The sequence below is a fragment of the Rhineura floridana genome, chromosome 7, assembly GCF_030035675.1.
Source record: "Rhineura floridana isolate rRhiFlo1 chromosome 7, rRhiFlo1.hap2, whole genome shotgun sequence".
Classification (NCBI taxonomy): Eukaryota; Metazoa; Chordata; class Lepidosauria; order Squamata; family Rhineuridae; genus Rhineura; species Rhineura floridana.
The window spans coordinates 112511922-112526587 of NC_084486.1; the positions used below are offsets into that span (position 1 = coordinate 112511922).

The 14666-nt window shown below is 43.7% G+C and overlaps 1 protein-coding gene across 18 annotated transcripts in view; it reads right to left on the reverse strand.

Annotated features, from left to right (window-relative positions):
• The window catches only part of TFDP2 (transcription factor Dp-2), a 152638-nt gene extending 138832 nt beyond the window's left edge, over nucleotides 1–13806 (reverse strand). For 7 of the 18 annotated variants that reach the window (XR_009764081.1, XR_009764079.1, XR_009764080.1 and 4 more), the window contains exons 1-2: nucleotides 13567–13796; nucleotides 2019–2085 (exon numbers count right to left, since the gene is read on the reverse strand). Coding sequence is in view for 11 of the 18 variants with exons in the window: in XM_061636911.1 (XP_061492895.1) it covers nucleotides 2019–2043 (25 nt within the window). In the remaining 7 variants the exon portion in view is untranslated. Of the gene's footprint in view, nucleotides 1–2018; nucleotides 2086–3309; nucleotides 3333–13077; nucleotides 13305–13361; nucleotides 13451–13566 lie in introns of those variants that run through there. The other 11 variants (XM_061636910.1, XM_061636909.1, XM_061636903.1 and 8 more) reach the window with 9 other exon arrangements.
• Between the last annotated feature and the right edge of the window lie 860 nt (nucleotides 13807–14666).

Genomic DNA, 14666 nt, shown 5'->3' on the forward strand with positions numbered 1-14666 from the left:
CAATGAATTCTGATCACATTGATTGCACTAATTGGTTTTTCAATGTTAGAATTTCTGGGTTATCAATAAATCTGTTGTGAATGATCACTGTTAATCTCCGTCTCTGTACTGCTTACATTTCATTTCCCTCTGACCTCATTGTTCACATTGTAAAAAAAGTGTATACTACTTTATAAAAAATATCCAATGGTTCAACAATAAAACTCAAACTTTAAAAATGTAGTATCCACAACAGATAAATGGTGGAATGTGAAAGATCAATATTAATGATTTGGGAAAGGCCTGAATAACAGAGGAGTTACATTTTTAACATACACTAAAACCCTAATATGGTCAGTTTATATCTAATTTCTGAGGGGCAACTGTTCCCCCACACACCATATGTATATATACTGGTGACTCAGGATAATGCTTCATACAAATGCATTTGTCAGTCTTTTGAAGTGCCACAATATTCTCTTGTAAATATTATAAAGAACCTTCCAAGCACACTGAGATGAAAGGGAAACTTGACCTCTCCCCACTAAAGGTGTAGCAGAATCCTTCTTTTCCAGCCAGCCAGAAAATGCTGAAAATTCCAGATCGCAATGTGACATAAATCAATTCCTTCTGATCAAGCCATGTACAATTATGGTCCATGTACTCCTCAGCTAATCTACAATATGAGATCCCTGCCAGTTCATTCTTTATAACAGCAAAACCTCTGTAACCACAAATAGGCTATGAATGAAAGGAGCAGTCAGACAAGTTCAAATTATAACTTCTTCTCAGCTCAAAGTACATACACCAAAATCATATAAAAATAAACAGACACGTATGGGGTGAGATTTTTTAAAATGTTAGCTATTGTATTTTATATGAATCACCTTGGGAAGAAGAATTTTATTTGTGTAAGGTGGCATAGACATTTCTTAAATAAAGAGATTCCTTCCTCTGATACCCACCCACCCTGCATGTCCTGTGAAAGTCCTCCAGAATGAAGACAAGAAATTCCTATTGAACTGGTAGAGCATGGTCTGGGATCACTTTGAAGTGGCAGCAGATCCTGCTATGCCATCTGCCTGCACTGCAGGAAGCAACTGAGCAAGGCTTGGAAGTTTATGGGACACTATACTACCGAGAGCCTTAGAACGCACCTGTGCAGGCAGCACCAGTTTCTCTTGCTCTGGGAAGAGGTACAATCAAAGAAGTCAGGCTGAAAGGGCAAGAGGAATGCAGCACAAGGCAGAGTGAGAAGTCCCCCACTCACTCTCAAGGCTGTTCCTCTGCAAAACAGAAGCAGCAGTTTGGCAGGCAACAATGGAGGATATAGGATAGGTTAAGTGTGCGTCCATGAGACAGAAATTTCAGAACCAACCCAGATCACCCACAACACTTCTCCCCCAACCCAATCAACTTAAAAGATGCCCAGTACACCCCCCTGCAATTTAGTGGGCTTTCCTCCCTGAAAGGCTCCTCTTTCATGCCAGCTATATCATAACAATTGTCCACAAAAAACTAGGGAAGATTAATCCTTTTTTTACCACCTCAAAACAGGAAAGGCTACCCTTGCAAGAAAACACAGCTATTGTTCTGAAATTTGGCAGGATTCATCCCCTCAGACTCACAAGCTTGAAAAGTTCATCCAATTCTGCCGGTAAAATTTAAAAAGTCATAGATGGCTTATTTTCTTTTTAAAAAATCAAATGCTAAAGGTGCACAGCACAAACCCTGGACCTATCTGCCTGTAAATTGGCAGGCTTTATCCACTCTGAACAGAGAACCATGCCTGTAAATGTCATCCATTTCTGTCAAAATAAAAAATAATAACTATTTGATTTTCTGATGATAATGAAGAGTGGGAGGGGGGAGGAGGAGAAACCTTCAGGTTTACGAATCACAATTCAGATCCAGACATCAAGTCTAATCAGAGAGCACCTGAAACACTTTGAACAGAAAAGAGCAGTTTTCCAAAGCACTGAATCACAGTCCAAACTGAATCTTGCGGTTGGTACATATCCCCAACAGACACAACTTACCTTCATAAGTGAATGCAGCCATCATAACTGTCTTTCATCATCTTAGCAGAAACTAAAAGTTCATACCCTGGAAAAATGAGAACAGCAAAATATTAGTGTGTGTGTGTGTGTATAGACATAAACTGCAGAGCAAAATCAGTCTTGCATTTAATAACTCAGCTGGCAGTCATAGGCCAGGGTGAGGAACCTCTGGCCAGCTGACTCACTTAGATTCAGGTCCCAATGTAGCCCACAAAGCCATTTTCCCCAAACTACAGCCACCTGCCTCAAATTCACATCATATGTGGAGCAGGTAGAAATGCTGCTGACAAGGAACAATCAGGAGCCTTAAAGATCTCCTGATTGTTCCTTGACAAAGGCTTACTATCAGTGCAATCAGCTGATCTTTGGTGACAGCAAACTTAGGCTTCACTATGAAGTTACCCATCGGGAACTTCCTAGCACAGCTGATCCCATGGGGTTTCCTGTAAGTGCCAAACAGCTATTGGCACGTACAGTAAGCCCCAAAGCAGCCTGTCAAAATGGCCCATGGGGGTTAGGATGTGGCCTACTGGCCAGATTCTGTTTCCCACCCTTATCATAGGCAATCAAGAATTGCATGTAGGTGAGTGCATGGAATTTCATGCAAGCCAATGTATGGGAGAAGGGACAGGTCACTCCATCCCTTCTCTGCCAATCTGCTTGGTAGAAGGCACATTTTTATTAGGTTGCAGCCTGTGTTTCCGCATCAGTGCTGAACAGAAACCTTACCTCCTCTGTGGCAAGCACTGAAATGCAGACTACTAGCATCTTAGCAGGCTATTAAAGAAATTTTAAAGGCTTATTTATAAACCCAGTGTATAACATTTTGCACCATGTGTATACATATGTATTTTATCTAGATACATTTTCATACTGCTTTTCAGGATCAATGACTTTCCCAAAGTGGGAATAATAGCGGGAAAATCTGCTTTTTAAGATCACCTACCTTCCTGAAGTGGGAAAATCAATAAATAAGGTAACACATAACAAACATGAGCACATATAATTTATCACAACCAACCCACCCTGCTTATCTGAACAAGAAGCAGCCTGGAAAACAAAAGTCTTTAGGGCTTGCCTAAAAAGTCCAGATGGGAGCCCAACACAGATCTTGGGAAAGAGACTACCATAGGTGGAGAGCCATCACATACATGTATCTATATCTTCCAGAGCAGTATCCAAGAACTGCTTCTTCTGCTGATTAAGTTTAAAGGGCCCAGGGCTGGCACCAGCCTGCCTCAGATGTGCGGCTCCTGCTTGTTCCACCTACCTCTGTTTCCTGTTGCCACATTCGCAGGGCTGCCATCAACCAAGATGGCAGCGGAGGCTTCTCTAAGGGGTTGATGTCCCCGCCGCCGTTTTTTTTTTTCAATTAATTTTTATTCTTATTTTCAAAACCAAAATAATACAAAAAGAAAACAACACAAATCAATAACTAATACAATACAAAAAAAATACATATATATAAAAATATTGACTTCCGATTTGTCATAGTTCAGCTATAAATCTATAATATATAACAAACCTATCTCTTAATAGATTATAAAATCACCTTCCTCCAGCGGTTATCTTAGTTGGTTTCAAATCTCATTAACATCATATCATTTTAATCTTCCACAAAAAGTCAAAGAGAAGTTTCCAATCCTTGAGATATATGTCAATCAATTTTTTTTTCTAAATAAACATGTCAATTAATCCAACTCATCAAATCTACTGAGTCCAGTAGTTTCAAATCGCTCTTCTGTCATTATCCATATTGGGTCCATCTTCCATCTTTACGCACCCAAAAATCTTGCTGTCATAGTCATATAATAAAAGTCTGATAGGAATTTCCTCCATCGCAGATATTTTCTTACCATCAAATCCAAACGTAACACTGAAGTATTGTTTCAAAGCCGCATCTCTGCTCCTCTTTTCCACATGATACACTAGTACATTTCTTGAAGGTTTTTCCATTGACACAAAGCAGGGATTAATTCTATTAACTTTCTCCATTTCAAGTTCCATCAAATCCTTCCAGTCCAGGAATTTTTTTGAACCGATAATATCTTTATCTCCAATCTCTTCAATTCCTTCAGAGACAGCGCTGTATTCCAAACTGTAATATTTATCTCCAGGATCCGTCACAACCAGGAAATCCAAATCTTTTTTCATGTCCATATTTAAGCCAATCTCCATAGATTGAACCTTGCCTTTAATTTCTCTTTCATCCTTTTTTTGTTTTCCAGATCTATCTTTATTCTCCTTTCTCATAGAATCCTGAGTTTCTTTCAGCTCCTGTCTCATTTCATGAAATTCAGTTCTCCACGCTTGTCTATTATTTCTCAGTTCTTGTTTTATTGAGTTAATCCCATCCATTATTTTCTGAAGCATGTCTAGAAATAAAGTCCCTTCTTGTACATCCATGATTTTCTTAATTGCCATTCTTAAAACCAAAAGAACAAAACTCCTTCAATTTTCAATGTCCCAAGCAAAGAGCAGTTTATTTCTTTATCCAGTTACAAAGGAGTTAATCTTTCCAACTAACTAACGTCACATGCTAGACAGTCCTTATCTCTTAAATGTCCAGAAGTGCAAAAACAGCTTTTAGTTCACAGCGTTCAAATAACTAGTAGCAGAGAGAATGAGCAGATTCGTCAACAACAAAAAAAAGTAGATCAGAAAAAATAGTCCCTTATATATATTACACAAAAGTCTTGTAAATCAAAAAGATTTCTTATCTCTCCCAATCAGAAAGCTCTCATCCGTTGTAATCTTTAAAACGCAATTTTCCATGTCAGCTTTTTGCAATAATAAAAAAAAAAAGATAAGCTATTTATATTTTCTTCCCCCTTAGTTCCGTAAATAAAGAAGGAAAGTCTTACCTCATCTAGGTTATCTTAATTGCTGTTACTTTGACAAATCTCTTTAGCTATATAGATAAGAAAATGATAAATGTAGACAGGAGGTTTGCCTGCTAGTCCGTTAAAAAAAAACGGGTCACTTATCCAGCTGAGCTAGCATAAAATCCTCGCTCTGTCTGAACTGCTGGAAGACAGACAATTCTGATGAATTCCAGGCTCCAACAATCAAAACAAAACTATGTGGCAGATCTCACGCTTCTTCCTTATCCGGAAGAAATCATCCCCAGTCAGAAAAAACCCTTCTGACTGAATTTAAAACTGGATAAGTTTCATCCAAGACGGGAGCCCGTCTCAGAGGCAGCACAGGCGGAGGGATCCTCCTGGGAAGTCCCCCGCCGCCGTTTTGGTTGACGGCATGCATGTACGGTATGCTATGTGCACGCACATGCCTGCCATAAACCAAGATGACTGTAAGAGCATCAGCCGCCATCTTGGTTGATGGCAACCCTGCGCACGCAACCTCAGAAGACAGGAGAAAGGTAGGCAGAGCGAGTGAACGGCCTGAAAGCTCCCTCTGTGATCCGCAGCAGGAAGCCTGCTGCGGATCGCGGAAGGGGAGCGCTACTCCCCCATCCTAACTAGGTGTAGGCCGCAGGGCCCTTGGTCAGGGCCTAACCTGCTGCCCTTTGGTGCTGGCCCTGAAAGGGCTAACAGACAAAGGACCAGTTTCTGCTATTAGCTTCTAGAAATTTCATTATGAAATTTGCTTTACTACTGACTCCGACATTTTAAAGGCCTTTAAACAGTCACAATGATCCATCATGAAAAACCGCAAGTGCCAAGAGATTTTAATCCATGTAGAGAGAAGAGATAATAGACTGACTTGTATGTAATCCTAAACTGTTTTAAGAAGTCATGGGTTTTTTTACTGTCAACAAACCACAATGCGACACCATAGTTTGTTGTTGGCTTACCTTGACAAATCTTGATTTGTTTTAATTATGGTTTGGCATTAAGACCAAACCTGGCACCCTTTCTTAACCATGGTTATTTTTATCACTCCCCCTCAGGTGCTTATTAAGCTACAAAGGCACAAAGTAAGAGCATCTGGAAAATCAGCCAAGCTTTTAAAACGTAAACCATGGTTTGATATGTCATCTGTGGGACAGCCTGTGGTTAACTCATGGTTAGTTACACATGCAAACCAGGCCATAAAGCAGATATTTGCAGAACTGCAGAAAAATTCCCAGAGTATAAATTGTTTCAAGAAATGGGATACAAGAAGTCTCAATCTCATTAGAACATAAGAAGAGCCTTCTGGATCAGGCCAGTGGCCCATCTAGTCCAGCATCCTGTTCTCACAGTGGCCAACCAGGGGCCGGGGGAAGCCCGCAAGCAGGATCTGAGTGCAAGAACACTCTCCCCTCCTGAGGCTTCCGGCAACTGGTTTTCAGAAGCATACTGCCTCTGACTAGGGTGGCAGAGCACAGCCATCCTGGCTAGTAGCCATTGATGGCCCTGTCCTCCATGAATTTGTCTAATCTTCTTTTAAAGCCATCCAAGCTGATGGCCATTACTGCATCTTGTGGGAGCAAATTCCATAGTTTAACTATGCACTGAGTAAAGAAGTCGGGAAGCTCCACCCTCGATCACTGCCTGGTACTGGCTCATTTAGCACAAAAATACTCCAAATCACGAGGTGGCAAACTTTCCACAGCTTTTATAGACTTGAAAATGGGGGCTGTTTCTTCGAACCCCGTGTCATGGTCAGATCACTATTTGGTGAACATGAACCTCTCATTGCCGCACACCCTCCGCAGGGGAAAGGGACCTATTAGGATGGTCCGTCCAAGACGCCTGATGGAGCCAAAGGGATTCCTGAATGCGCTGGGAGACTTGGAGCCGTCAGAAGGTCACCCGGTCGAAACTCTGGTGGCAGAGTGGAATAGGAAGATCACCGGGGCAATAGACCGTGTGGCTCCGAAATGTCCTCTCCCCCTGAACAGAACTCAGATTGCACCCTGGTATACACCACGCTTATGGGGTCTGAGGCAGGAGGTGAGACGACTAGAGTGCCAGTGGTGGAAATCTCGCTCTGAAGACGATCGGACACTGGTTAGGGCAGCAATAGCTGCCTACCAAGTGGCAACAAAGGCAACAAAGAGGGATTTCTTTGCTGCCTCTATTGCATCCGCAGAGTGTTGTCCCAGGAGGTTGTTCCAAGTGGTCCGAAGCCTGGTCGGTCCAGTTGCGCAGGAACCCATGGAGCATTCTAAAGCCTCCTGTGGCGCATTTGCCAAACACTTTGCTGATAAAATCGAGCGCCTGAAGAGCACGATTCCGTACACTGTGGATACAGGAAGTGGGCCAGAGATGGCCAGTTGCATTCTGGTCCGGTGGGATCGGTTTCAGCCTCTTCCCTCTGAGGAAGTGGACAAGGTGCTCTCTACTGTGAGGCCGACCACCTGTCTGTTTGACCCTTGCCCTACGTGGCTCATTGTGGGCTGCAAAGAGAGACTGAGCGAAGGGATCAAGGCAGTGGTAAATGCTTCCTTGGAAGAGGGTGCACTGCCATTAGCCCTCAAGGAGGCGGTAATAAAGCCCATTCTGAAAAAGTCCTCCTTGGATCCCCAAGAGTTGAACAACTTTCGCCCAGTCTCTAATCTACCATTTTTGGGCAAGGTGATCGAGCGAGTGGTGGCCAAACAGTTACAGACACACTTGGAGGAAACAGATTATTTAGATCCATTCCAATCGGGCTTCAGGACTGGACATGGAACTGAGACAGCCTTGGTCGCTCTGGTGGATGATTTGAGGAGGGCGTTGGATAGGGGAGAACATTCATTCCTCGTCCTCCTGGATCTCTCAGCGGCCTTTGATACCATTGACCATGGTATCCTCTTGGATCGCCTGGAGGGAATAGGAATAGGAGGCACGGTTTTACGGTGGTTTCGTTCCTATCTCTCAGACAGGCACCAACGGGTGGCATTGGGAGATGAGGTTTCAGACCCTTGGCCTCTCAATTGTGGTGTGCCACAGGGTTCTATCCTCTCTCCCATGCTATTTAACATCTATGTAAAGCCGCTGGGGGCCATCATCAGGAGATTTGGGCTGCAGTGTCACCAATACGCAGATGACACTCAGCTCTATCTCTCATTTAAGTCCTCACCAGAGTTGGCTGTGGATACTATTTCTAAGTGCCTGGAGTCTGTAAGTGAATGGATGGGAGGTAATAGGCTGAAACTGAACCCCGACAAGACTGAGGTACTGCTTGTGGGAGACAAGAGAAGGTTAGGAGATATTGACCTGGTGTTGAATGGGGTAAGATTGCCCCTGAAGGACCAGGTTCGCAGCCTCGGGGTCATTCTTGACTCCCAGCTGTCCATGGAGGCTCAGGTTTTGGCAGTGAGCCGGGCAGCTTGGTATCAATTACATCTGATACAGAGGCTGTGACCCTACCTTCCTGTCCATCTGCTCCCACGGGTGGTCCATGCCCTGGTCTCCTCTCGCTTAGACTACTGTAATGCGCTCTACGTTGGGTTACCCTTGAAGACGGTCCAGAAACTACAGCTGGTACAGAATGCGGCGGCACGTTTGATTAAGAACAGCCGCTGCCGTGATCATATCACTCCAGTGCTAGAAGATCTGCACTGGCTACCAGTTGTTTACCGGGCCCAATTCAAGGTGTTGGTGTTAACCTTTAAAGCCCTACACGGTTTCGGTCCAGTTTATCTAAAGGAACACCTCCAGCATCACCAAATATACCGCCAGACGAGATCAGCCTCACAAGACCTTCTCTCGGTCCCACCAGTTAAAACAGCTAGGCTGGTGCGGACCAGAGAGAGGGAATTCTCGATTGTGGCCCCCACCCTCTGGAATTCTCCGCCATATGACCTTTGCCATGCCCCTCCCTGGTAGGTTTCCGCCGAGGATTGAAAACTTGGCTGTTTAGGCGGGCCTACGAGACTCCTGGGTAATCTGGTTTTATTTTGTAAAGATGTGTGGGGAGGGTTGATTAATTAGAGACTGATGTTATAATTGTACTTATATGTTGTATTTTAATTTTTATGTACGCCGCCTAGAGTGGCCGTTAATTCCGCCAGATAGGCGACTTAGAAATAAAATTTTATTTATTTATTTATTAAATCAGCCTTTGATTCCATCCTTCATGATTGACTTTGGAGCAAGCTAGACTCGCTGCTCATAGAGAAGAGACTTTTGTTCCTGATCCATGCATTGTATTGTAATACTTCCATACAAGTATGTTGCAGCTATCGAGGCCATCTCTCGAGAGAGATCCACTCTTCACAAGGTGTCAGACAGGGGTGTGTTCTTGCCCCCTCCTTATTCAACTTATACTTGGCTGACCTCCCTCCTGCCATGAGAATGTTACAATCCCATCCACCCAAGCTTGGGTCTACCAAAGTATCCATCTTGCTGTACGCAGATGACGCGGTTTTAATCTCCCAAACCCAGCTGGGCCTCAAAAGACTATTAAATGGTTTTGCGGAATACTGCGAAGCCAACCACCTCATAATTAACCATTCTAAATCCAATGTAATAGTTTTCTCCAGGAGGAAGGCCAGATTCTCATGGTCTATGGGATCAGTCCGAATTGAACAAGTCAACTCTTATAAGTACTTGGGGATTTGGTTTCAAGAAACAGCCACTTGGAGAATCCAAGCTAAATATGTTAAGGCTAAGAAAAATCTGGGTGCACTGACCCGATTCTTTTTCACTAAGGGCAGGAAATTCGTGCCAGCTGCATCACGTGTTTTAAAAATTAAAATAGTTCCGATGATACTCTATGGGGCCCCAATTTGATACCCCTTTTTCAAAGGCTCATTGGGAGGAATCTATGCCACCTTTCTTAGATCTATTTTTGGTGTCCCTAGATGTGTCGCTGGAGCCACCCTTACTTTGGAGGCTGGCCTTAACTCCATAAACTGTCTAGCTTGGACAAATGTCATCCAATTCTGGCTACGGTGCTGTCTTATGCCCTCTCAAGATTCATTCACCTATCAGATGATGAGAAACCCTATTAAGTCATCCTGGACCAAGATTGTTCAAGATAAAGTTGCATTGGTGGGTCTCTCATCCGCTGAGTTGCTTTCTATGGAGCTTGGTAGGGCCAAGGCGATTGTCAAACAGCGGCTAATTGATATAGACAATCAAGAGCTTCTGGCAGCTGCTTCAGGTCCTTGTTCACCCCGTTCATTGGGACTCCCAGGACTCCCCTGCAAAGATGGGATGAGTTATCTAAGCTGTCTGTCTGTACCCAAGTACAGAAGGGCATTTTCCTTGGCCCAATTCAATGCCCTACCTTCTAATCTTCTGCAGGGCAGACATGAAAAAATCCTGAGAAATCTCAGATACTGTCCACGCGACAAGACTGAGGTCGAGTCTGTCTCACATGTCCTATTTAACTGTAGGTACTACAATGGGCTAGAAAAGATCTTTTAAACCCCATTTTGAAATCCTTTCCGGGTTGTTCTGTGGAGGCTCTTTTGTTTGCCCTCTTAGAGGGTGCTGAAAAAGCAATCATGGTCCAAGTCTCTAAATTCTTGAACCTAGAACAGACCATGTATGGTTGCTCCGCAATATTAAACTAATTAATTAAAGTTACAAAAGAGCCAGAATATTCTAGTAAGCCCCAGTCCAGAGCCTATAAAGGTTTGGTTATTGCACTAAAAGGCTACGCCATTCTCTGGTCAATTGCTTTTTTGTATAGTCCTGATTAAGATACTTGTTTTAATTATATTTACATAACTTTATGATTTTATTTATATGTATGTTTTAACGTTTTAATGTTTTGTACCCAACCTTTGCTGTAATGGTCTTTGGACTAACTAATAAATAATAATTATTATTGTCTGAGTAAAAAAGTACTTCCTTTTGTCTGTCCTGAATCTTCCAACATTCAGCTTCTTTGAATGTCCACGAGTTCTAGTATTATGAGAAAAACTTTTCTTTATCCACTTTCTCAATGCCATGCATAATTTTATACAATTCTATCATGTTTCCTCTGTCCCGCCATTTTTAAACTAAAAAGCCCCAAATGCTGCAACCTTTCCTCATAAGGGAGCTACTCCATCCCCTTGATCATTCTGGCTGCCCTCTCCTGAACCTTTTCCAACTCTATACTATCCTTTTTGAGATGAGGCGACCAGAACTGTACACAGTATTCCAACTGCAGCCGCACCATAGATTTATACAATGGCATTATGATATCGGCTGTTTTATTTTCAATAAAACTCAGTTATCTTTATCAGTGATCTCTTTAGTCAATAGGAATAATTGACACCCTTCCATTCTTACAAATAGATTACAGTATAACAGTTCAAGAAACCAACCAATGTGACCCCACCATCTGTTATGACCTCTTCTTTTTTCATACAAAAGAAGTCTTGAAGTTGATTTCAATGCTTCATTCTTTTTCCTCCATTCAATTGCTATCACACAGCTTTCAAGACAGAATAAAACTGAGGTGCAAGATAACAAGCAGGGCCATCTGCCTGGTATTGTAACACATGGTGGGCAAATCTGGGGCACAAGAACGTTTCTGAGTGCCCTAATCATCATCCTACCAACACGTTTAACTATCTCCTACCTAGAGTGGAATTAGAATTTATTACTTTCAATTTTTAACACAAGACACTTTACTACTTCAAGAAAAAGTGCAGTTTTGGGGAACAGGAAGTGGTCCTGCTTGAAGTTTAACACCACTCTGCTCCAATCTACAGATCACTGTGCACAGCTCAAGAAAACTGCACCCCACCCTGCTGAAAAGAGGAGACTGGGAGAGAAGAATGCAAGAAACGTTTAGCACCACATGCAAGAATTGAGAAATCAAGATACTTCTTTAGGAAACACAGTCCAGGATTAATTGTAGCCAAAGAAAGGAGAACAATTGTTCTCCCCTAGTCTTTGGAATATAGACCCCCTTGAAATCAGGATAGTGCCAACAATTTGTTCTTTCAGGTACCTCCTTAAGACTTTTTTTGTTCAATGAGGATTTTTCAGGGTATCATTATAAATTATTGTTTATGGGGGTTTACAAGTCGATTTAATGTATATTTATTACTTTAACTTTGTATTTTGTAAATTTTTTGGATAATGAGCCAGGGCTGTGGAGTCGGAAGCAATTTTGGGTGGAGTTGGTAGAAATGTACCGACTCCGACTTCAAAATAAATTTTGATTGACAATTTTTTTAAAATATAAATTCACAATGTCAAAGAAGCTTCCCATGAAGTCAGCTGTATTTGAGCTTTTCACCATAACTCAGGATGGAAAACATTTTGTGTGTCAGTGTATGACACAGGACCCAAATGAAGACAAATGCTGTGATACCAAGATCAGCGCATATTCAGGCAGTGATAAAAATGCTCCTATGAGAGCTTCCAATTTAAAAAGACATTTACAGCGCTTTCCAGGGCTGTGGAGTCGGAAGCAATTTTGGGTAGAGTCAGAGTTGGACAGTAGAAAAACAGAGGAGTCAGAGTCGAAGGTTTGGTGTACAGACTCCACAGCCCTGTAAGGAGCAGTTTACAAATTCTTTAAATGAATAAATATTTTGGTGAAACCAACAATCTGATGTACACTCACCTGGGAGCCTCACTGAAATCAATGGGATTTATTTCCAAATAAAACACTGGTACGTACACTGCCATCCTACAGTTAGGCCACACTGAACTCTGAGGAATATATCCCTAGTAGACATATTTGGAATTGGGCTCTAAATAGTTAAGGCAATAGCCTATATTACACCAACTTCCGTTGCAAGTTGGCACAAAGCAAAATAAAGGAAGTTTGTGTGAAGTCTGATAAACAAAAACCATAAAGTCCCAAACTGGGTGCAACAAGCCTTACACACAGTGTGTGTGTGTATGTAGGGGAAGAGGAAGCTCAGCAACCTGTAAGTACAGAAGTTTAAAAACATTTATTCATGGATTGCAACGTTCTTCATTTAATCAAGTTATCTGCAGCAGCGCACTTCCATCCCGGCCCTTCGGAATTACAAGCCTCTAAGAAATAATCTAGTTTGGACCATTTGTTTACCGGGTGGGGGAGGGGGGAGGCAGAGAGACACAAAGACCTGTATGCGCACTTTCCAACTAGCAGCAATGGTGCCCAAGGCTCCCGTTATGGAGACGGGCAGCACTACGTCCAAGGCCTCGTTAAGCCAAACACGTACCCAGGACTTCGGGTTTGGAGGGGCGTGTGCGTGTGGAGTAAACAATCCCCTGAAGACGACGAACAGAAGAAGGACCGGGCAGAAGGAAGAACGGCAGGCGAGATAAACAAGATAACGGGGTGGAAGAGCGCACCCCCAACCGGCCAGGGGAAGCACTTTCGCAAGGCTGGAGGAAGAGGAGGGATCGCGGAAGTGAAGGAGATAAGCTCCCCTCATAGCAGTAGAAAACTGTGGAGACTTCCAAACAACGGGTAAGGCCGGCGTTGGAGCACAGCATAACCCACCTTTCCTCATCTCCCAGCCAAAAGACCACTAGGAAAGGGACTGGGCCTATCACAGGTAACGGCGGTCTCCAAAACACAGACGCCGGTTCCTGTGGGGAAAGAGAGGACAAGCGTGACAACCTTAGCGCTGAAAAAAAGGAGAGACCAGAGAATGGATAAGGCGGTTCCTACATTCCTCCCCACCCCCACGTACGACGGCTCTCACCAGACTCAGCAACGCCGTCCGCGCCGGCTGCTACGACACAGCCTACCCCCTCGCCCCTTCCACAGCAGCCCCAACAGTCGCCTCTGTCAGACTGGCTTTCGCTCCTCTCTCCCCCGCACAAGCTTGGCGGCGTCTGGCTCCCGAGCTCTCCCATTGGCCGACATGTTCGCGTGAAGTCAGGCGTTTCCAGCCTCTCATTGGCAAACCTGCCTGTGTGTACTCAAGATGCCCACCATTCATCAGCAGCAGGCCGGGGAAAGAGGTGGGGCTAAATCCTCGAACGAACCTTTAGCAACAGAGGAGCGGGAAGAAGGCGTGTCACCGAAAGTAGAAGCAGTGACTGGTGGAAGCAGCCGCCGCCCCACCAGCCCGTAAAAACAGCAGGGTCGATTTCAGATTTTAGTTTCTCTGACCTCCCTCCGCCCGCCAATTCAGGTTTATAAGGCTCTTGTTGTATTGATGCAACCCAGCAGATGGATGTGCGAAACGAACTATTTAAATCAGGCACGGCCAACCCTGTAAAAATCATTTCAGATTGTTGTCCACAATTTTTGAATCTGAAAACTTGGATCACATATTTATGGCTAAACTCCTATTCATATTTACTCGTGAGTAACTCCTGTTAGTCTCAGGGAGAGTTAATTCTGTTTAACATGAACAGATAAGACGTGGTTGCTTTGATTTCATATTGGCAGGAGGAATACTGAACCTGCGGCCCTCCACAAGTTGTTAAGACTACAACTCCCATCCTCCTTGATTACTGGCCATACTGGCTGGGGCTCATGGAAGTTGAAATCCACCATCATGTCAAGAGCCACATGTTCCCCATCCCTTCCTCTGTCTATGGCATCACTATCTGGATGTCTATAACTACAACATTGCATTTGGAAGGATCATGTTGTTTTTATGTGCCTTCAAGTCAGGACCGGATTATCCATTAGGCTTAGTAGGCTGAAGCCTAGGGGCCCGTAGCTCTTGGGGGCCCGTGGGGCACTGGCCTGTGGGGCACCCGCCCGAGGGCCCCTGGAGCTACAGAGGGCCCTCCACTCTCCTGCGATCTGCGGAAGCAGGACAGGAGCCACGGATCGCGGACAAGAGCT